A 25,385-nucleotide genomic window follows, 5' to 3' on the forward strand; every position below is an offset into this window, starting at 1 on the left:
CAATGAAGGTTAAAATCCCCGACCTGGCCAGAAATCGAACCTGGGACTCTCTGAACCGAAGGCCAGTACGCTGACCATTCAGCCAACGAGTCTGACACCCACGCAATGAAAATACGTGTCAAAGTCTTGCGGTAACATCTGTGTTTCGTAGTTAAGAAATGCCCGTTTCCATAGCGTGGGCCTGCTTCAGCTCTGATGACGTCGCACAAATAGGTGAATAGTTTTGTGTTCGACCCGTGTATTGCAAAGCTCGTTTCAGTCATGTTATATGTCTTGTGTTTTGTAGTTAAGAATGTCCGCCAGTGTAATGGTTAACACAATTATCTACCGTTCTCAGGGCTCTGAGTTAGATTCCCGGTACCGTACTGCCAGAGATTTAAGAATTGCAGGAAGGTTGATATGCGGTAAAAATGGTACTTGCAGCTCTCCTCCATTGCGGGCATGCCTAAACATAGCTTGGGATGAGAAAACGAGTTTCCTTTAGTTAGGAAATATTCGCAGTTGTTGCTATAATATAGCATGCAAAATCATTAACAAAGTGATCGTTTAATATCTCGTAACTCAGGCGAACAGACTGTTGGTAATATTTCGAGAGAAGTGGGTTTAAAACGTGATTTTAAAAAATCCAATCAAAATGATTGTTTTACTCACCAACATACCTAACAAATAATAATAATAATAATAATAATAATAATAATAATAATAATAATAATAATAATAATAATAATAATAATAATAATAATTTCCAGAACATTGGACAACAGCCTTAATACACTCTCTTCATAAAAAAGTAGATGAGGGTAATCCGGATAATTATAGAGGATTGTCTATCTTCGACTGCATATACAACATTTTTTGATTTTTTCCAGTATCTTATATGGAAGGATTAAAGATGAACTAGAATAAGAGTTTGGAGAATACCAAGAAGGCTTTAGACCTGGAGAAGTTGTGCTGAGCAGATCATCACTCTAAAATTAATAATGGTGTACTTACTGGGGGACTATGGAATTAAAGGTAGATTATTAGAATCAATCAAAGGCATTTATGTTGACAATTGGGCTTCAGTGAGAACTGTTGGTAGAATGAGTTCTTGGTTCAGGGTAGTTACAAGAGTTAGACGTTTGCTGTTTGTAGTTTACATGGATCATTTGCTGAAAGGTATAAAATGGCAGGGAGGGATTCAGTTAGGGAGAAATGTAGTAAGCAGTCTGGCCTATGCTGACGACTTGGTCTTAATGGCAGATTGTGCCGAAAGCCTGCAGTCTAATATCTTGGAACTTGAAAAGAGCTGCAGTGAGTATGGTATGAAAATTAGCCTTTTGAAGACGAAATTGATGTCAGTAGGTAAAAAATTCAACAGAATTGAATGTCAGATTGGTGATACGAAGCTAGAACAGGTCGATAATTTCAAGTATTTAGGTTGTGTGTTCTCCCAGAATGGTAATATAGTAATTGAGATTGAATCAAGCTGTAGTAAAGCTAATGCAGTGAGCTCGCAGTTGCGATCAACAGCGTTCTGTAAGAAGGGAGTCAGCTCCCAGACGAAACTATCTTTACATCGGTCTGTTTTCAGACCAACTTTGCTTTACGAGAGCGAAAGCTGGGTGGACTCATGATATCTTGTTCATAAGTTAGAAGTAACAGACATGAAAGTAGCGAGAATGATTGCTGGTACAAACATTGGGAACAATGGCAGGAGGGTACTCGGAAGGAGGAGTAAAAGGCTCAATTAGGTATGAACTCTATGGATGCAGCTGTACGCATGAACCGGCTTCGGTGGTGGGGTCACAAGAGGCGAATGGAGGAGGATAGGTTACCTAGGAGAATAATGGATCTTGTGATGGAGGGTAAGAGAAGTAGAGGTAGACCAAGACGACAATGGTTAGACTCGGTTTCTAACGATTTAAAGATAAGAGGTATAGAACTAAATGATGCCACAGCACTAGTTGCAAATAGAGGATTGTGGTGACGTTTAGTAAATTCACAAAGGCTGCAGACATGACGCTGGAAGGCATCACAGTCTTGCCCTACTGGACTCTATAAAGTTCCGGCCAGGCGAAAGCCGGTCTCGAACCCAGAGTACAGTAGTGAAAGAACTCTCACAGACGTGAGCTGGTGCACATAGTCTTACCTGAACACAGTCCTCTTCACTCAGCCGGATAAGCGCTCTTCTCAGGGATAACATGGGGATAACGGGGCAACATAAAGATAAAACACTAGGACATGTGCCTACTCAGGTAAGAATTCGCTAAATTAAATAAAATAAAATATCAGACAGAAAACATCGCTGCATTCAAAGTTTAACAAATAGGGATTTATTACATAAACTTGAGTTATTTACAAATCAGATAGCTTTCAGAATGCTTGGTCAAGATAATGCTGAGCCGATGACAACCAGTTCACTGCCTTCACGAAAAACAGCTGTGCTGGAACAAGCATGTTACAATAGTGTAAGTAACGAAGTCTAGAAAGATGGATATCTGCTGAAATCCACATCAAACAATGAGTCCCATAAAATTTACTATGCCTCGCGCCGTCGAACCCCGGTGTAAACAAATATCAACACAGAATGTACAGTGACCTGACTCGGTCACGAACCCTAGTCCCATGACGAGTAAGGCGTATAAGATTCATATGCAAACACTATAAAAGGAACATAACTAAAATATCCACGGGTGTCAATATCAAACGGGCCAGTGTTAAAAATTAACGTAGAACAAATAGGACATAAAAAAGATCTCTTCCTGCTTTCAAAACATCAAGTTCCTCCTCCCCTTCGCACACTTGACAAGCTGCAGACGACAATAACCAATTCTCAAGACTGTGACGTCCGGCGCAGCACCCTCACCCCTGCAACCACTTCACCAGCGACAGTCCACATAATTGATGAGCTCAGCTGACTGCCAAAAATAACATCTCGCCTCTCAAAATACCTCACGTAACCTGGCTGCTAAAAAATACTCTTTTAAATACACCTGGGCGATCTGCCCTCATCTCAATATCACCAGCGATATAACTCATCTTATTTCCGCCTCCCATGGGCTCAACCTTGATACGACAAAGACACAAATCCATATGCGATAAACACATGGCTCTAATCAGGCCTCTCTCATGCAGCCAATACACTCTCAAACTGTGCCGGGCTTTCTCATCTCAAATACATACAGTCAGCTATCTGCATAATGCTCATATCTCTCAAATATTCGGACTCGCTCGCCCTGTCAGTGACGCTGGGTGAATTACGGGTTCCATGCTGGTCTCAACTATACGTATCTACGTCTGCAGAAACAAATGCCTAACTGCGATATAATAAAAAGTGCCTGTCTGTAAGACTCACCTACCATGACCAAAGGAGTTCGATCCGACCCATAAAAAAAACACACGTACGTAAAATAATACAATCGAAATGAAATATAAACACGCTAACAAGGAATCTACAAAATATTATCTATCCTAATGTACGGGGTTCGAGCTTGAGGCCTAGCTCTTAATTACAAGGAAAATTCTCCTACCATAACTAATCTGTTGACTGATGGCCCCCCATATTCCTATCAAAATTTAAATGACATGCTTGAAACAGAATTGGAAAGCTCTGACCTTATGTTATCGATGACATGACGGAGCGGCCCTCCCTGTGGACCACTGAATATACCACATCATGATAGATTGCGGCGCTGGCATCAGATACTGTTGACCACTTGGAGACATTCTTTCTTGTGTGGCTCCTTCATACAGCTCCCTAGGTAGTTGGAAGATGTCCCCTTCGGCGTCGCGCTGATCAGGTGCTCCCAACGTTCTTGGATCGATGCCCGTTGTCGTGTTGGCTTCAGCTCCTGGTTGTGGCTTCCTCGCAATGATGATGTCAAACACTCGTTCTGACTTGATGCTGAGGTAACTGAAAACAAATTCATTCATTACAGACTGTCCAAACTCGATGCCTGTTTCCCCTACTATCGTGTCTCACACGTTACATTGACCAAGTCTCGTTCAGAGTTTTAAACCTGGTACACAGTTTCTTCACTCCTCTCAGTCACTGTTATTTCACCCTCTCACTCGGACAACCTGTCGTTTCTGGATTCCTACTCTGAGCCAATATTAATTCTAGCCTTTCGTCAGTAATACCTTGACCTCACAGAAATATGAAGCTACTAGTTCATTAGTTTCTTACAGGCAGCACCTCATCTCCCCATAGCATATCCTCACAGGTAAAATCTTAAATTCAGCTGAATATTCAAGTTGATTACTTACTTCCTCGCAGATACAGCAGTACCAGTAGTATGTGCAGCTCGAAGACAAAGCGTTGTTCTCAGTACCAACACGCCGTATGACGACTCGTTCAAGCGGTCTTCTTGTCCAAGAATGAGCTTGATATGCCAGGCGGCCTTATTTTTATAATCCAGTTTTAGCGTCATTACGCCGCTTGGTCGCGTGCAATATACGCGCGCCCGCGAAGTTTTTTTCCCGCACATGAGCTCTAATTAACGAATGCATTTATGAATGCAGCCCTAATGCATATCAAAATTAAGCAGAAATTATGCATGTTGCAATTCTTGTCTCAAATCCAATGCAACTCTTCCGTAACCAAAGATATTAATTTAATTCTTTCTTCCCTCCTAATATAAGTTTTGCCGGGATCTGGGAAGCGTCCCCAATCTTCATCAAGAGGCTTGGCTTGGGACATAACTCCTTTTAATGAGGTTCTGGAGATTTCTCATAATGACGCTCTAGCTCACTTCACTTCTGGACTCCTTTATGAAATATACTGTAAGACAATGGCTTCGTGGGTGGCCTTGTGATACTAATATCCAATACTAAAATTAATACAATTGTCCCATGAACCGTATGGTTCAATATGTATGTACTACATAAAACAAGCCTATAGTGATAACATTTGTTGACTTTAAGAAGGCATATGATTGTATACGTAGACCTTCAATTGTTAAACATTTTGCAGAATTTTGGACTCCATCCTAAATTAATTAAACTGATAGAACTTACTTTAACTAATACCATATCAAAAGTAACGTCTAGAGGAGAGTTTTCTAAACCATTTTTGATTAAAACAGGTTTAAGGCAAGAAGACTTATCACCATAACTATTTACAGTAATTGTGCTTTAGAATTTATAATGAGGGTATGGTACAAGGTCAACCCAAAGAACATAAAAGTTGGAAGCTCTAAACAAAATTTAAGTTTAAAATTTTTAGGATTTGCTGAGGACCTTGCTCTATTCTCCAACAATATTCAAGAAACTTGATATGAAATTAAATCTCTACAGGAAATAGCACAAAAAATAGGTCTTACAGTATCCTTTGAAAAAACTGAGATCATGTTTATACATCCTCCTCTGGTAAATAAAATTACAATTGATGGGCAAGAAATCGGAATTATTGATAAATTTAAGTGTTTAGGGGAAATTATAACTTACAGTCTTAATGAGAAACCAACTTGCCATAACGGAATGAATAAATAAATGAAACAAAGCAAATTATATTACCAAGACTACATACAATAAAAAAAGCTTATCGATAGCAGCAAAATTAAGACATTATAAAACAATCACACAGCCAGAAATAACTTATATGCTAGTGAAACCATTTTTAAAACTACTAATACAGCTGAAACAGACAAAATACTTAAGACAGAAAGAAGAATAATTAGAACATGCATAAATATGCAGTATCAATGTAATGGACAATGGAGAATAGCATCAAATAAATCAGTTGTAAGGAAATTGAACCAGTATTGAGCACGATTAGAAAAAAGCGTATATCATTCTTTGGACATCTTATCAGAACAGCTGACACCAGAATTAGCAGAAGAATAATTAAAGAATTATGGAATAGCAAGACCAAAATTAAATGGATAACAGAAATTAAGGAAGATATTAAAGAACTTCAAATAACAATAGACAATCTCAAAAACAAAACAGGAAAAATTAAGATACTTCAAGACACACACATATACCAGGCTACAGACCAAGATCAATAAAAGGTCTAAGTTGAGGGTATTTCAACAGAACAAAGGATTGGGAAATCCTTTGTATAATTGACTAGAGTGGTCCAATGTAGGCCATAAAATGTAAAATAATTCGATAATAATATTATTGATTTTACATCCCCACTAACTACGCTTATGATTTTCAGAAACACCAAACAAAACGTACTGTGCATTGGTTAAAAAAAAAAAGGGAGGGAGGCAACGAACGTATAAAATGAAACATGATCATAAAATGCATTATCGCCTTTAGATATCCATAAATACGGCAAATTTCCTGTAATTTATTTTTATTCTTTCCATCGTGGAACTTCTGGCATTGTCTGGACACTTGATAGCAAACCTAACCTAAACAATGCAGTCTCTCTTATCTCAATTACAGCTGTTTAGGTAAATCCTAACGTGATAAATGTAGAGAATACGTATGAAATGTACTTAAAACTAAAGGCCTGGCTTTCAACAGCCGCAGTTATCCAAAGAATTCTTCCAGTCGCTATTCTACCCCATGTGTGTCCAAGTCGGAGTGTAGATAATCTCGGTAGCATCTCAGGGAAGAAATTTATATCATCAACATTCTACTCATTCACCGTAGGTTCCGAGAAACATAGCCTTCAAGTCCTCTAAGTATCGCTCAATAAACCAATTCTGTCGGTGGACGTCTCCATTCGACATTCAGTATGAATAATCCTTACCACAAATTACTATAATATATGACCTTATCACTACATACCTTAACCTATTTTCAAAAATAAAAATTCCAACTTATTATACTAATTGATTAGCATGCTAATCTGAAGACAAATAAATTGTGATAAAATGAGGAAAGAAAAAGATGCTTCATATAGAATCAAACCTATTTTTACATTTCTGTCTGTCAATGACATAATTGAAATGGGGTCTCCTCTTGTGTACTAAATCATTCATTCAATACTGAACTTCGGTTTGTTGAATTATTTAACGCCATCTTATGACATCCAAATCACGATTCAACTCCTCTGTCGAAAAATGTAAGTCTAATGATGTGAATAAAATGCCGTACAGAAAATATAATTCTCGCAAATTGATTATTTTCCACGTAACTTCATTCATAGTTGATATATCCTGTGTGCCTATACAAGATCTTCATCTTTATTACTTTTTATTGTGGGGAAAATTTTCATACTTGGTTTCTTATGACTTATTTTGACTTGTGAGATCCAAGATATTTGATAAGTTTCCTTAATATGGCTAAAAATTGTTACCATACCCTCAAAAATGTTGTTAAAAATGAAATATTTATCCATGTATCGATGTAAGTGTCTTATATCGTAAGTGTGTTTTCGAACAGTGCAAGAAATTCCAGTACTTCCATGTCTATGAATGCGCGACAGTCTAGACCAGAATCATGTCTTTGTACATTTGTCTCAAGGTGTGTGTATGTTATCCAGTTTTTTAAGATAGAAAAAGAACTGTCAAGTCCAGGAACGTTCTTGGAGAGCCAAAATTTCATATCATAAGTGTCCGTGTCACGTGTTCAACAGTGCATGTGTTTCCAGTGTTACGTGTTCCATGAACACAGGAGAGTTTAGGCCAGAACTAGGAACATATTAATTTCCAAGTGCTACTTGCCATGTATGCGTTGCATTTCAAAGTAATGTCTTGCAACCCGTTGATGTTTTTCCAGGCTATCACCTTAAATTTTTCTTATTATGATGATTGTTATCAGATTCCCCCTGAATTAATTTTTAACAGGAACTGATGATGACTCCAAGGGAGTCGAAACCAGTCTTCTTATAATTTTAATGTATTTTACAATGTGTTGATGGTGGAACATCTCTCAAACTCTTGTCTTATTAGTTAAACGTCAACACGGAAATGAAGATCATAACCTACGATCCCTTTGATTAGTACACCTATGTGAGGAACACCATAGGTTTGCGTTACCTGTAAATGGTGCCGTAATGTGAGAAACACCATAGGTCTGCGTTACATATGCGTATTACATGTGCATTACCCTTGATTAGTACCATAATGTGTGGAATGCTGCGAGTATGGTACTTTTGATTAGTACTGCAACATGACAAATACCATGGTTGTACTTTACTAGCGTTGAGTACCATTATGAGAGGCCGATGACCGGGTTTTGGGACCCCTTTAGACAACAATTAGCCACACAGATGAGATGTTTCTATGTACAAAATGAAACATTCATTAACTCGGGTGCCGGCACGCTTAAGACCTCATCATCGATTCAGGATTGTGCTTTAGAAGCAGTCCCTTGGTCAGTAATACTATTGTTTTACGCTAGTTTTTGAGAATGTGGGGCATTGCGTGTTGGTTCCACTGATTGTTTTACTTTCATATTCATCCATTCAATTTTCATCACGTTTTAAATTCTGGTCAGTGGATGATTTTGGACTTTTAAATTGTCATTTAGTATCATTTAGTATCATTAGGGGCCAATGACATAGATGTTAGGCCCCTTTAAACAACAAGCATCATAAATTTTCTATTTGCTATGGTTTTTTTAATATCTCTGCTGCCTGTCCATTTGTTCACTTCTTGAGTTTCTTTAAATGTACATCCTAAAAAAATTATAATTTTATGTTGCAGTGAGTGGAGAAGTGACGTGTATGTCCTGCTTTGCCTTGGGTGATGTCTCTAATTTGATGATGTGCACTCTATGTGGTCATCACTACCATGGTAGCTGTGTTGGTTTAGCACTACTTCCTGGTAAGTTTTACTGTAGAGTGTTCTTGCAAACTAAAAGTAATTCAATGAGGGAAATGCCTCTTTTATACAATAATTACAATTAATCTGTCATTTAATCAATTGTAGGAGGGGATGATAATCTTGTTGCTCTGCTCCGAGAATAAAACAATCAATCGCTATGGGCCAATTGCAGAAACTGTATTTAGACAATGTTTATGGTTACATTGTCTAAGTATGGCTGCCACATTGCAAAGATTTTTATCACTTAGACACGGTTTAAAAACAGTGTTCAACTGGCCATGTTTAAACACTTTTTTTTTTCTAGGGGCTTTACATCGCACTGACACAGATAGGTCTTATGGCGACGATGGGATAGGAAAGTCCTAGGAGTTGGAAGGAAGTGGTCGTGGCCTTAATTGGGGTACAGTGCCAGCATTTGCCTGGTGTGAAAATGGTAAACCATGGAAAATCATTTTCAGGGCTGCCGATAGTGGGATTCTAACCTACTATCTCCCGGACGCAAGCGCACGGCCAACTCGCCCGGTGTGTTTAAACACTGCCGAGAACATTGTTTAACCTCAAATTTTAGGAGTGAATCACACTTAGAGGTTATGTATAGAGTTCGTGGTTTATAGCATTTAAAAATCAGAGATTTAGCGTTTTGTAGCAAATTGGTTAAAAATAGGCATAATTTGCTAATCGAAATCAACTTTCAACCTATTAGCCTTCATTCAAGAGCGCCTATCAGTTACAATTATCTTGTACTTGCTAAACAAAAGTCTACATCTACACTGTTCGTGGAGGCCCAAATGCACAGCAGTGCTGCCGAGGCAAAGGAAGGACTGCAAAACATTTTTTTCTTGAAGTGTTTGATTGCAAAGTTGGCACATCAATATCGGCCTATCTGTATCGCTTACATAAAAATGTCCCGATTTGTGGCTCTCGGCATACTGTTTGATCGTCACTTTGCTTCTACCCATGGCTATCAGACAATAAAATAAATCGCTACCGTACTTTAAAACAGGAACTACTGCTCAACACCGATGTCAAGAATAACTGACTATGATCAAGGGTCAACACAAAGAGAATGAACATGTGTGCTTGAAAGTGTATTTGCTGTTTGATTGATTGTTCTTTGCAGTGCTCTTTGGCCAGTGAAAGATATTCCACACATTGAATGATTTAACCCTTTGGCCCACCATTACTTGTGAATGGAATATTCTCTTGCATACCATTTATGTATTTTTTTGTCACTTTAACATAAATTTGACTAATCACATACATAAGAATACACAGAGCAAAGTGAGCATTTAGCTCGTCTATAGTAACAGGAAACCAATGTTTTTCTGGTTTCTAGGGAAGCAGATAAATTACCAAGAAATATATAGGCATAGGCATTGGTTTCCTTAGTAACGTCATTCCAGAGCTGTGGAGTTAGAAATTCATTCCCTACGTCCATTTCTTTCAGATTATTTCTCAATTCCCTCCTCACTATAGAGTGAATTTTAGAAACTGGTTTGCATGTTACAGAAACACGCTTATTGCCAACAAGATCATAATTCCAAGTATCATTTTACTAGAATTTTCACTTGCTCTTGTTGCGTTCTGGTTTTGTCACATAGTTTTAATTGGCACTGTCATCTCGGAACTGAAATCAGAATCACTTTCATCACTGTCAGTTGAAGAAGAGGAAGTATTTTCACTCTCCAGAAAATCATTTCTACTCTCAACATCACTATTTTCAAGCCAATTGTTAATAACCTCATCCATGCTGCGTTTGGATGCCGCCATGATTGTTTACAACGAGCGGCAAATTGAGGTGGTTTTTATTTTCCGTACTTCAACTCAGAGTTACTATATACACAGAGAAAATAGCTTCATGTATCATCTGACATCAGTCGGGTAGGCTGCAAAACAGACAGACTAAATCTCTCTGACCAGCTAACCGCGATAATGAACTTATAATTGTTCCGTGCACCAGGACGGAAGTGTCCGCCAAGGTGTTTTACCGCCTTACGATCACAATGGGCGCCATAATAATTCTTTCTCCTGAAATAAATAACAACATATATATTATTTTTAAGAAAAATGCATCGTTTTTAAAAAAGTATATGTTTATTTTGTATAAACCGAGAGTTTTGCATCTATCTTGCATAAATTGCATAATTTCGCATTTTGAATGATTTCGCATTTTATTGCTAACTCAAAATCTCTAAAAACCACTTGTACGGGTCATATTAGATGAAGGCACACACACTGACAAAGTTTCGACATATTTCGCATTTATTGTAAATGCTAAAAATCACAAAATCTGGTTATGTACCATGAAGCATATACTTTCTGTTATCATGTTGAGATGATTCTGGGAAGATAGGATGATCCGACGGGCTCCTGTGGGTGGTCTGCTCCAAAATTCCAGCAATTAATTTGAAATGTACGGGAAGTTACATTTAAAAATACGATTTTGCTTTTCAAAAGATAATATAATGGACTTGTTTCTTGAGCCTGACACAACGTAACTATCAACTTGACTACAAATCTTGCCAACCGACATATTTGATTATATTTGAGATAAGTTCCCTGGAATTATTCGTCACATTGACTAGGCCTACATCATACCAGAATAATTTGTCCAAATCATCAGAGGGTAGGCGCATACATCAACCAGGAAGGACGCTGCTATGTTTCATTTAGTGTCAAGAAAGCACACATACAGTAATAGTGATTCTACAAAGTAAGTTAGTGTTGTCGATTTTTCCAGATCATCTCTTGCTAATTCAGATAAGTTTTCAGCAACAATAAGATAGGAAAAGGCAAGGACTGGGAAGGGAGAGCCTTAGCCGTAATAACAGCCCATGTATTTTGCTGATGGAAGGGAGAGCCTTGGCCGTAATAACGGCCCATGTATTTAGCTGATGGAAAATGGGGAAACTATGGAAACGATCTCAGTGCTGTCTGGTGCATTTTGAACCAGATTTTGTAATTTTTAGCATTTGCGATAAATGCGAAATACGTCGAAACTTTGTCAGTGTATGTGCCTTCATCTAATATGACCCGTACAAGTGGTTTTTAGAGATTTTGAGTTAGCAATAAAATGCAAAATTATGCAATTTATGCGAGATAGATGCAAAACTCTCGGTTTATACAAAATAAACATATATCTTTTTAAAAAGATGCATTTTTCTTAAAAATAATATATATGTTGTTATTTATTTCAGGAGAAAGAATTATTATGGCACCCATTGCGATCGTAAGGCGGTGAAATACTTTGGCGGACACTTCCGTCCTGGTGCACGGAACAATTATAAGTTCATTATCGCGGTTAGCTGGTCAGAGAGATTAAGTCTGTTTGTTTTGCAGCCTACCCGACTGATGTCAGATGATACATGAAGCTATTTTCTCTGTGTACATAGTAACTCTGAGTTGAAGTACGGAAAATAAAAAGCACCTCAATTTGCCGCTCGTTGTAAACAATCATGGCGGCATCCAAACGCAGCATGGAATGAGGTTATTAACAATTGGCTTGAAAATAATGATGTTGAGAGTAGAAATGATTTTCTGGAGAGTGAAAATACTTCCTCTTCTTAGACTGACAGTGATGAAAGTGATTCTGATTTCAGTTCCGAGATGACAGTGCCAATTGAAACTGTGTGACAAAACCAGAATGCAACAAGAGCGGGTGAAAATTCTAGTAAAATGATACTTGGAATTATGATCTTGTTGGCAATAAGCGTGTTTCTGTAACATGCAAACCAGTTTCTAAAATTCACTCTATAGTGAGGAGGGAGTTGAGAAATAATCTGAAAGAAATGGACGTAGGGAATGAATTTCTAACTCCACAGCTCTGGGATGACGTTACCAAGGAAACCAATGCCTATGCCTATATATTTCTTGGTAATTTATCTGCTTCCCTAGAAACCAAAAAAACATTGGTTTCCTGTTACTATAGACGAGCTAAACGCTCACTTTGCTCTGTGTATTCTTATGTATGTGATTAGTCAAATTTATGTTAAAGTGACAAAAAAATACATAAATGGTATGCAAGAGAATATTTCGTAATGTGTGGAATATCTTTCACTGGCCAAAGAGCACTGCAAAGAACAATCAATCAAACAGCAAATACACTGTGAAGCACACATGTTCATTCTCTTTGTGTTAACCCTTGATCATAGTCAGTTATTCTTGACATTGGTGTTGAGCAGTAGTTCCTGTTTTAAAGTACGGTAGCGATTTATTTTATTGTCTGATAGCCATGGGTAGAAGCAAAGTGACGATCAAACAGTATGCCGAGAGCCACAAATCGGGACATTTTTATGTAAGCGATACAGATAGGCCGATATTGATGTGCCAACTTTGCAATCAAACACTTCAAGAAAAAAATGTTTTGCAGTCCTTCCTTTGCCTCGGCAGCACTGCTGTGCATTTGGGCCTCCACGAACAGTGTAGATGTAGACTTTTTTTTAGCAAGTACAAGATAATTTTAACTGATAGGCAGTCTTGAATGAAGGCTAATAGGTTGAAAGTTGATTTTGATTAGCAAATTATGCCTATTTTTAACCAATTTGCTACAAAACGCTAAATTTGAGAAATTTAGATGCTATAAAATGTTAAACTTGAAAATCAAAACGCTAAATCTCTGATTTTTAAATGCTATAAACCACGAACTCTAACTTGCTAATGTTTTGGTTTTACGTCCACTGACAACTTTTACGGTTTTCAGAGTTACCGAGTTGCCAAAATTTTGTTCTGCGGAATTTCTCTTACATGCTGGTAAATCTCTTGACATGTGTCCGTCGTAGTTGAGCACCTTCAAATACCTTGGCTGCGTTTGAATAGCTCAGACGGTTAAGGCACTGGCTTTCTGAACTCAAGTTGGCAGGTTTATCCTGGCTCAGTCCGGTGTTATTTGAAAATGCTCATATACGTCAGCCCTGTGTTAGTAGATTTACTGATACGTAAAAGAACTCCTCCGGAACAACATTCCGACATCTCCGCGTCTCCGAAAACCGTAAAAGTAGTCAGTGGGACGTAAAAACAATAACATTATTACTACTCAACCCTGTGATTTATTTACAATAGGGCTACAAATACGGTCATATTTTACAATAAAGACAAATTATTTATCTTACCTTTTCTTCTTCTTCTTCTTTTATGACCACATAGGATCACTTTAGTCAGTCCGTCGTTCAGGTCTCTTTGAAGGGATTGTTCGGGCTTTGCGGTCCTCCCAGTACTTCTTCAGACGCTCCGATCTTCGTGCCCTTTCCTCAGTTGAAAATGTGCGTGTTGTTGGTTTGTTTTGTGTAAGGGTAAAGCGGAGGTTTGTATTCTTGAGTTTTGTATTCAATTTTATCTTATTTTTGGTGTCTTCTGTTGTAAGGCCTATTTCCTTCAGATCCTCTCTTACTTCTCTGATCCATTTACATCCTGTTGTGGTATTTTTTGAGACGAGATTGTGTTGTACTAGTTGTTTCAGAAGTCTCGAGTCCTGCATCCTCATGATATGTCCAAAGAATCCCAGTCTCCTCTTACGCATAGTATCTGTAATGGGTTCTAGCTCTTTGTACACGACTTTGTTAGGTATTAACCGCCACTGTCCATCTTTCTGATATTTTTTGTTGATACAGGTTCTTCCAATCCTCCTTTCAATTTTCTGAAGTCTGTCAGTCTTTGATTGTTTATTCAGGTAAAAGAGTGTTTCTGCTACATATGTAGCTTCTGGTTTTATAACTGTGTTGTAGTGTTTTATTTTTGTATTTATTGATAGACATTTCTTTTTGTAGATATCCCATGTTAATTTTTGTGCTTTAGCTAATCTATTTGTTCTTACTTGGATTGAGATTTTTTCATTTAAGTTATGTGTTATTACTTCTCCAAGATATTTAAACTGAGTTACTATTTTGATTTTATTACCATTTATGGTGACTTCTTTTAGCTGTGTTGGTTTTTGGGGCATAATTTCTGTTTTTTCAAATGATATTTTGAGGCCAATTTTATTTGCAATGTTTTGAAGTTCTTACCTTTTATATACTTGCACATCCACTCCCTCATGCCAGGATTATCCGATTTCTCAAGAGGAATGTTCGCTTGCATGAATGCTTTTGTTGTATCTATTACACTGCCTTATTGAAGACAGCTCTTGCTACATGATCGTTGTTGCTACGACCACAATGTCATTTGCCGTAATCGATAACAGATATAGATTTTTATCGATTGTGGAATTGAATACACATATATACTTCCGGTACACAGTGTGTATCGATTTGTGTGCGTTTGTGTAGAGAATATACAGCATTATCAAGCAACTGAAATTGAATCAACAATAGTCAAGGTCTTGGAAGCATTTAAACGTTTTTGGTGATCTTTTTGGATAATATTTCGCATTTTTCGTACCAAATGGGGTATATTTCGTGATTATTTGCTCAATTCACTCAATAAATCAGATTTCGTTATATTTTGTGAGCTCATTTTGGTAAAATATGGTATTTCAAGTATCTAGAACGTCATATATAGGTAAGAAAGAGGATATGAAAAAAATTTGCGCGTATCACTATTTCCAAAAAAATACGGCCCCTAATAATATTGAAGAGACAGGGAGGGGAACTACCTACGTAAACTTTTTTTTTTTTTTTTTTTTGTTTTACAAGTTGTTTTACGTTGCACCGACACAGATAGGTCTTATGGCAACGATGGGACAGGAAAGTGCTAGGAGTTGGAAAGAAGTGGCCGTGGCCTTAATGAAGTTTCACCCCCAGCATTTGCCTGGTGTGAAAATGGGAGACCATGCAAAACCATCTTCAAGGCTGTCTACAGTGGGTTTCGAACCCACTACTTCCCAGATGCAAGCTCACAGCTGAGCGCCCCGACCGCACGGCCAACTCGCCTGGTCGTGCTGAGTATAACAGCCTGCCTGATTATTGGTGGGAAGTACAGTAGATGAGGAGTTGGATAACTTTCTTTTTAGCATGCCATTCCCCTGGTTCATAAATTTTCTGATATTACTGGTCCGTAACACACTGGTTCATCATAGTATTCGAGCTATTCAATCCCTGCTCTGAGGTTCTGATTGAAATGAGTGGTGTGCATATTTAACGGAATAATAGTAGAGGAGTGTTCACGGCTGTCTGCGGCTTGGTTATTCCAGCACTGGAACTTTGGACTGTTATATGTGCATTTTTTCATTTGATCGAGTGTTTTATATGATAACATTACTTTTAATTACTACATTCCTACTGGCGTTTCTGTAATAGCCTAAGTTGACTTCAGTTAGCAAAACCACGAAGACAGTCTATCATTCTGCTTATGCCTTGTATATTTATCTGTCATTCTTCCTACTGTCATAGCTGTGATCTATATTGTTGGCATTTGTTCTTTTGACTAAAAGCTTTGTGTTTAAGAGTTATTAATGCTGAAGCTGGTGGTTTTCTTCTTAGCACATTCTGATTAAATAGTAGTGAATGCCTCAATAAATGTTTTCAATTATTCTTCTTGAACATCAGCTATTTTACTTCAGTTTATTTTTATAATGATATTGGTGACCTGCTAGTAATAATAATAATTTGAATGTTAGTGTAGTAATAAATTATTCTTAAACATAAGTTCACATTTTCTTCTTTCAGGGGTACGCGCTGGCTGGCAGTGTCCTGAATGTAGAGTTTGTCAGGTGTGCCGTCAACCTGGAGAAGATTCTAAAGTAATGCTCTGCGAAGCATGTGATAAAGCCTACCATCCACAGTGCTTGCGTCCTATTGTTACGACTATCCCTAAGTATGGCTGGAAGTGCAAGGTAAACCTAGGCCTTCGTTCTTTTGTGTTCATATATCTCTAAATATATTATGAATATTGCATCAAAGTGTAAAGGAAATATTCTGTATTTACACCCGTATTTTCTCTCCCTTACTTTTTTAAATTGAAATTTTAGGGAAATAAAAATTTGCGTGATTTGCCTGCTATGATTATGCAAATTTTTCTTTCATCAATGTGCTTTTTTGTGTGTGCAAAATGTGCAGTCTTAAGAAACATATATTGTTTCAACAATCAGTCATCAGTTTGTACAATGCTCAAAAATTCCTTTTGCCACTAGTGAATGATTTTTAGGAAAAAGTAAAAGAAAGAAAGAAAGAAAGAAAGAAAGAAAGAAAGAAAGAAAGAAAGAAAGAAAGAAAGAAAAAGAAACATTTGGAAATGGAACTACAATAGAAGTGTGCTATAGCGAGTTCGGCATATAACGAGAACTCCGTTATAGCGACGACATTTTTCTGTCCCTTCAAAATTCCTATCTTAAACTGTGTATCGTCCTTCGGTTACAGCGAGAACCCTATCTCTGGCGCATCCGTTATTACGAGCGATTAAGCGCGCGCGATTTTTTCCGTTACCGATGTTTATGCACCCCAGCGATGATATGGCATGCAATCGATTACCTTCGGCATCGTTTCCTCGCTATGTGCACTAGCGATTTTTCTCGTCGACATTCGAAGGCGATGTCGGAGTCGATTAGTAATATCCGTCGACAGTTGTTCCGTAAAGAAAATTCGAAATGAAAGAGAACTTTCGGAATAAATGCGTAAATAACGTGTCCGATAACAGTTGTTAACTCGTTAAATATAAGGCTGACTAAACCGCCGCTTAATTTTGAGGCTAAATACTGCAATTTAGTAAGAATGGGATACACCTTGAGATATGGCAGAGTGCTTAATTGATTTCAGAGGTTAGTTTATATTTTGTTGCGTCTGGTTAAATTACGGAAAGGCTATTATGAAAATTTATAGGGAGAAAGGTATAATTTCCCTATTGGCGCTTGAAGTGTGTTTTCATCATATGTATAGTACGGTTAAGTTAGGATACGTGACGCTGTTTGAATAAGAAAACTGAAACGTTTGCAACAAAATCATCGTACGGTATAGTTTTCTCACTTTGTGCATTTGCGAGCTCTCTCGTTGACATTCAAAGGCGATGTTGGAGTTTATTAGTAATACCCATTGACTACTGTTCTCTAAAGAAAATTCGAAATGAAAGAGGAAAACACATTTTCGTAACAAATGCGTAAATAACGTGGCCGATAGCAGTTGTTAACTTGTTAAAAATAAAGACTGAAGTAAACAATATCTTAATTTTAATGTTATATACGGAAATTAAGTAATAATGTGGTACACCTCAAGATATGGCAGAGTACATCACTGGTTTCAGAGTATATTTCATATCTTCTCGCGTCTAGTTACAGCTATTTACATGTAAATTTTTCGCGAGGAGGTTATTTCTCTACATGCGTTTCAAATATGTTTTCATGATAGACTACATATACGGTTAGGTTAGGTGACGCTGTTTGAAGAAGAAAGCCGAGATGTTTGCCACAGAAGTCTCTGGAATGATACCGTATTTCTCCGAATCCAAGACTTTTTTTCCTCAGAATCTCATGCAAAAACTCAAGGGTTGTTGCATTCGCGGCCTAACAGTAAGTTAATGGATACCATTGGCAACTACCGCGGTAACCACGCTGCTTCTTTTCACACGCGCACAGAACTCGTTGACAATAAACGACCGCCTCTTTACTACACATCGCTAGCCGCGACAACCGGTTGTACAGACTGTGTGTTTCTCAAATCTGCAGAATGGCATCAAACCATGCGACCTTTTGAATTCTTAGAAAAGCCATGGCTACTCAGTGGCAGAGTCATAACGCGTCTATTGTACTTGACGCTTAGTAAAATTAAGGTTTATAGACAGCAGGAATATTTTCGTGATGGATAGTCGTATTGTAAAGATACGTGGAAAAGGTATTGCCGACAAATTTTCAACGGGTTCTAGTTGATATTATGATGCCAATTATAAGTTGATGTTTATTAAACATGCGATAATGTAGAATAATTGTGCAGCCACAAGTAAATACGGCATAGGCCTAACTAAAGCCAATATTTGGTGTTAGCGTGAAGACAAAGAGGTAAAAAAATGCGCACTGTACAAAAAATACATTCAGTGGTCCGCCACAAGGACGCTTTAAAGAAGTCGAAGATGAAATTGTGAGGTATGTGCACAAAAAATGCAAGGGCGGAATGGCCACACCGTGACGCAATAAACTCGTTCGTTGACTCTCAACGTTCGCGATTAGGCCAATACATCGCTAGCCGCTGAATTTGGCCGAACCCGACAAGCGAGGCGTTCGTGTAGCGGCAGCCGGTTATATCTGACGCTGCATAAAAGTAACAGTTTTATAGACAGCAAGAATAATTTCCTGATGGATCGTTGTATTGTAGAGACGCATGGAATAGGTATATTATTATTTATAAGTTTCATATTCCGTATTGATTGGATTCAATGTAGTATACCATGTTTTAATGTGTTTAATGTGCTATATTTTTTAGTGTCTTATGATGTGGCATATATATTTTAATGTGTTTATGTACTCATGTCCATGCTCAATCAATAGGTTTTAGTTTATTCTAACCATCACCACTTTTAATCAGAAATATTTTTAACGCAACATACTGCAATATATTTTACTTCCATTTTTCATTAGACTTCCGGATGCTCTTACGTAACATCTTTGTAATTTTGTCCTATGACTGTAAATTTGTGTGCTAGCTGATGATGGCCAAGATAGGTCGAAACTGGTACTAGTGCAATAATTCATTCACAATAAATGTATTGATCGGTGGAACATTTTTCTTGTCTATTACATGGGATAGGTATAGCCGAAAAATTTTCAACGAGTTCTCTTCGGTATTATGATGCCAATGTTGAATTAATGGTCCTTAAATCCGCGGAAATAAATAATTGTGCACCGCCAAAAATAAAGAAATACGGCGTGACAAAAGTCAATGTTCGGCGTCTAAAAATAGTCAAAAATGCGTAGGCCTAGTGTAAGACAAGGCATTCATATGATTTTACAAACTTCTCTTTGAGCCTGATTTAAATTTTTTGAAGGAAAAATTGGGGTTCATCTTGGATTCGGAGATATACGGTACTATATTTTTTTCAGAATGAAATTAAACATACACTTTCACGTAGTATCGGATTACGAACAATAACAAACAAGTAAGCCGTAGTGTGGATATCATCTACAGAAACGCAAGTTTTGAACAAACTGATTGCCGTTTCATACCGATTTTAAAGTGCATGAAGGGTTTTCCGACTTTTATACAAAAATCGGATATAACGACAATCCGTTATAGCGAGTAAATTTTTCGCTGTTATGAATTCTCGCTATAACGGACTTCTACTGTATTTGCTGAATGTGCAGAACTATATAAGACAGGAATTAGATTAAACTCACAAAACAGGATCAGGTAAGGTATGTTTTGTTACAGTAAGAGTGCAGGTTGATTAGTCACTCATATTGCATCCGTTTTGTCAGCTATTGTTGTCATCATCATCATCATCATCATTTTCCAAACTTTTCCTGAGTGTGGTGTACAAGTGCTCACAGTCTCCTCCTGTCTTCATACATCTTCTTTCGCAGGTCATCTTCCCAGCTGACCAAGCAAGTGGCTGTGCTTATTGGGTCACGTAGCTATCAGCTTGCATTTGGGAGCGAGTGGGTTCGAACCCCACTGTTGGCAGTCTGGAAGATGGTTTTTTGTGGTTTCCCATTTTCACACCAGGCAAATGCTGGGGCTGCCTGTACCTTAATTAAGGCCACGGTCACTTACTTTCCACTCCTAGCCTTCTCCTATCCCATCGTTGCCATAAGAGCTATCTGTGTTGATGTTACGTAAAGCAGATTGTAAAAATAAAGATTGAAAAAATCTTTCCAGCTGAGACCTCTCTCCTCCACATCTGATTTTACTGTCTCTTTCCGGTGTTTCCTTGGCCTCCCCCTCGATTGTTTTCCTTGGACAGTAAGGTGAAAGTATTTTCTAATTCTGTTCATTCTCATAATTTTCCCATACCACTGAAGTATAGGCTTATTTAATGGTTAGGGACCTCAATGCCAGCTAACTTCCTATTTATTTCATTTCTGATTTTGTCCTTTCGAGTGGTATTTTGCAGTCCCAGAATAGTTTTCTGACTGTGTTGTGTTTCAAGATTGTGTTTCCGAGGTACTTGGGGGAGAAACTGAGACTTGATTGTAGTAGAAGTTCGGTGCTTTCTGTGTCTTGCTGAATATTTCCTGCTTGACAGTGTTGTGTTTCAAGATTGTGCTTCCAAGGTACTTCAGGTGAAAAACTGATTATAATTTGGTTCCTTCCGAAAAAAGGCTCGAGCTTGTTCCTTCCCTGTTGAGTTATTGAACATATTGTTCCATTCATTCAAATTTTTCTGTACTTTAGCTTCTGTTTTTCTCCAAAAACAGATCATCATCATCAGGAAATACGAGGGCATTTGGTGTATTGCCATTTTCTTTATGTTCTTGTCCATTACTATTATGAACAAGAGAGGTGACAGGGCATTTCCTTGTTGGATACCTGTTAGTCTCGAACCAGTTTGAACACAGCTGCTGCAATTCTGGTATAGCTTCTTTACTTTGTCAGTCAGGTACTTTGGCACCCTGAGATCTTTCAGACATTCCCAGATCTTGTTCCATTGTAGGTAGGCCTTATTGTTGTCCAAAAATGTGATTGCAAGTTTCTCTCTAAGTTTGTGATGTGGACATAGAAAAGTAATCTTTGTTCCGTGCTTGCCTTACCTGTTAGTGAAGTATAAAATACCTATCGATTGGTGGATTGTCAGAGGCCTGCTATTCAGAGCAAGAGGAGGTACCCTCCCTAGTCAGACATCGAACTTACTAAAAAATTTGAAAGTTCCAGTCTGCAAAATAGAAAAAATAGCCATACAGATACTGAGCGGCTCTCTACAAATCATTCAATTCCGTCTATACCTGAGAACGTGATTAACATTCCTGCCCCACTCCCCCTGGAAAAAAGAAGATAAAAACAGCATTAACAATTCAATTTCCACTTTTTGATGGTTTTAAACTATTGAAATTGTAACCAGTCTGTATTCCAGATCTGGTCACCCTCTTTTGAGGCTGGACAATTTATTTTTTCATTAAATCTCCCTCTTTACAGCAAAAAGAATACAAAAATGATTATCTGCAATACTGTCATTCGACCAGCAATTCTGTATGGTTCCGAGACATGGAGTATAACCAAGAAAGAGCAGCAGCAGCAGTAGCTGCAAGTCTTTGAGAATAGAGTTTATAGAAAAATATTTGGCCACTGGATCGATCCTATCTCCCAAAGCTGGCAGAAAAGATCTAATTTACAGTATTCAGATAATGCACTCGCATAACTTGCTGACAAACATAACCTCATGCAACGAAAGAAAAACAAAGCATGATTCAAAGACAAGGAGAAATCTATGTTGGCTCTCGCGTGCAAGTGCTTTATTCATTGGATTATCATATTGCATACATTTTATATGCCTTTTACTCGCACGGAAAGTTCCCAATGCCCTTAAAACATAGTGGCTTATCGAAGATCCCTACGTTGAGGGGATAAAGTCTCCCGCTTCCGCATGCATTGCAACACAGTACATTGACGCCAACCTGGCTGACACTTCTCTCCTTTAAAATCATAAGTCCGTTTGGGCTCGGCATTAAAAGAAACAATGTCAATGTAGTTTCATCGGCATTGACATTATTGTTCATTGCGTACGAATTGATTATATGAGCCATGTTTTTCACCAACTGTCGGGATCACCAGTGTTTGCGGATTCTGCTTCTCCGCACACTGCCTGCTACGTGATGTTGTGGCATTCCTTAGAAGGCTGAATACAAAAGAATTATGATTTCACTCAAACTTAGCAAATTTGAAGCACACTGTACTATACGCGAACCTATTCTTGAGCCGTGAGCTTCTTAGTGCTGAATCGGTAGACCTCGGTTATCTTCGACATCCATATTGGCAACCTTTGAAACACAAACTATGCATCGCTGTGCGACATCTAGCATACACCTTACGAATTAGTACTGATATTGTTTACACAGCAAAGCCAAACTATATAATTCATGCTAGAAACTAGATTCGCATCGAGAAATGTTATATAATGTTAAATAATGTATGTGTGACAGAGTTGTTGGCGTAAGATAATAAATGTTTAGAAAATTCATATCGATCGATCATATTATCGATTCAATTCAGATTTCATTTCCATCCAGTTGGCAGTATAACCGGAAACGTCAGCGCTCCCTCCTTACCCCTCACCCCGTAAAAATCGGGCTCAAGAAAAAGTTCGCGTATAGTAGACACACCGAAGTGAGTGAAAGTGCGGAAAGCTACCCTGTATGTTCTGGAAGACTTTGTCTATCATGATGCGGATAAATTTTGAATTTAAGTTATTCTATAAAATACTATTTTTTAAAAATGTGAAGGCAGTTTTGAATTAAAAGTCTGAATTTTGGTAATGGGGCTGACATTGTTCTTCGAATTATGAATTATCCCTATTTCAAATTAAACAACTGAAATAACATTCAAAACCATACCTCATTTTTCCGGGAACGAGATCTTCTTCTAATTAGGCGGGATTTTGAAATAACCGATTTTGAATTATCAAGGTTCTACTTTGTGTAGGATTAATTTCTTATACATAAAAATGCTCATTAAAGACAATTTTCTACTAATAAAAATACCAGTATCTTAAAATATTGGGGTGCTTGTATTGGATTGCAGTATTCGCGTTAACAGGATACGGTTCAGGTAGCCATTCCATACATGTATACGATTGGTCAAGCTGGATATAGATTTCAAAGTAATCAGTATGTAAGAAGTAATGCTACTGGCTGGGTAGGAACGTTATGGTTTTACATCTCTACCTTCAGTTCTCCATTCCGTTTATTTACGCCTCACAAGGTGTCCATTGTTTATCTTTTGTTTGTGAAGCAACGTGTGTATTAATGTGTCGGTTAACTCTTTCACCAACATGGATCAAAAGCGAAAGCAGTTTTCTTTAAAATAAAAATGTGAAATACTTCGGGAAATGGAGAAAGGTGGATTAAAAGGAGAAATAGCGAAGCAGTATGGCATCAATCCTTCAAAACTATCTACTATTCTAAAACAGAAAAGTAAGATAGAGTATAATATTGATGCTAATGCCCTTGGCCCACAATGAAAGAAGATGAGGACAGCAGACTATGCGGAGGTGGACAAGGCTGTTTGTATGTGGTTTGTCGAAATGCAGACCAGAAACATTCCTGTCACACTGTTATGCGAGTGTGCACGATCCTTTGCACGTTTGCTTGGATTTCTGGAATTTATGGAGAGTTACTGGTTGGCTTCAAAGGTTCCGGGAAAGATATGGTATTTCTCACATGGTTGTAAATGGTGAAATAAACAGTGTCCCAAAGGAAGTTGCAACTTCATGATGGATGGAGACACTATCAGAAGGAATATGTAGTTGATAAATGTGCTTCGCAACATTACTTTCAAGTCTCAGTTATCAGGAAAACCATAAGTTTATAAATATAAATATAAATATAAATATAAATATAAATATAATCTTTCCTTGGAGTAAGTTCCTCACATTACACAGAAAAGGTTTACATTTCACACACCGTTAATGATTTACATAAGTCATATATTCGTATTGAGAGTCAATAGAAATTCATGACCACTAAGATCCTAGGATAGGGTTTCTAACTACGATTTTTCGCCTTATGAAACACGGGCAATTGATGTCAGCAAAGGAATAAATAAAAGTGGATATATCACCTTGCCAGCATCATCATCTTCTAATTCTACCGAGACCTGCGCGCAAATAAACTGCGGCAAATGCACGAATCCAATAACTGCTGATGATGCTGTAGGCTCTGATGGAGAAAGCCAGAATTGGTTCTATAAAGAATGTGCTGGCATTACCACAGGGGAATTTGGCATCTTAAAATGAAGCACGTGCAATCTCATGTGGTTATGCACTCTCTGTAGGTCCAAGATTCAGACTACAAAACAAAAAGTGGATGAAATGTCAGCAATCAGAAGAGAAATGGAGGAATCAAACATACAAATCTAGAACCAGCTTGAGGCATTCGAGCAATTGTTACAAGGTAGAAACTCTAATAGACATTAAACTCGAAAAGGTAGGCATACCTCCGAGCCCGAAAGTCATTCGAGACCAGTCCCAAAGAAATCCACGGGAACATCCTCAGCCCCCAAATCCAATTGTCGAAAGAAGAAAAGAAACAGAACCTTGCAATACAATAACTCAGTACGCTGTTTTATCAAAAAAGAGAGAAGATAGTTACATAGAGCTGGAGGTATGGTATACACAAGGATGCAGACGGAAAAGTAGATGGACAATAGTAGGTAAAAGACAAGAAGCAAATGGGGAATTGAGAGCGGCAGAAGGTAAAGTCTGGATTTACGTAAGAAGATTGCAAAATAGCGCAACAGCTGAAATCATCATAGAGTTCCTTAGGAAAAGTGGTATTAAAGGAGAGTTTGAATGTGAGGAGCTCCAAGTGAAAGGAAACAACAAAGGTTTTAGGTTAGGATTGCCGTTCAAATACCATGAATTGGCTTACCGAGAAGGGTTCTAGCCACAGGGACTGAAAATTCGACGGTATGTTTTTCAGAGGACTAGGATTGAACCCAAGGCTGTCGACTTGCATAACTATTAATCAGGCTAAGGAAAATAGTCAGGACAATTGCTTAAACCTTTTATTATGGAACATCGAAGGCCTGAAGAAAGCTCTCACTTTAATACCAGCAAATATGTTGAACTCCTTTGATGTAGTAATTTTAACTGAAACATTCTCAACGACAGACT

At 37.9% G+C, this 25,385-nt stretch overlaps 1 protein-coding gene across 1 annotated transcript in view; it reads left to right on the forward strand.

The window, feature by feature from the left end:
- Positions 1 to 25,385, forward strand: part of LOC136866781 (histone-lysine N-methyltransferase 2C-like) — an 811,555-nt gene that overhangs the window by 103,048 nt on the left and 683,122 nt on the right. Inside the window, 2 exon segments of the mRNA XM_067143888.2 lie at positions 8,589 to 8,708; positions 16,307 to 16,473. Of these exon segments, the coding sequence (XP_066999989.2) occupies positions 8,589 to 8,708; positions 16,307 to 16,473 (287 nt within the window).

The sequence above is a fragment of the Anabrus simplex genome, chromosome 3 (genome assembly GCF_040414725.1).
Source record: "Anabrus simplex isolate iqAnaSimp1 chromosome 3, ASM4041472v1, whole genome shotgun sequence".
Lineage (NCBI taxonomy): Eukaryota > Metazoa > Arthropoda > Insecta > Orthoptera > Tettigoniidae > Anabrus > Anabrus simplex.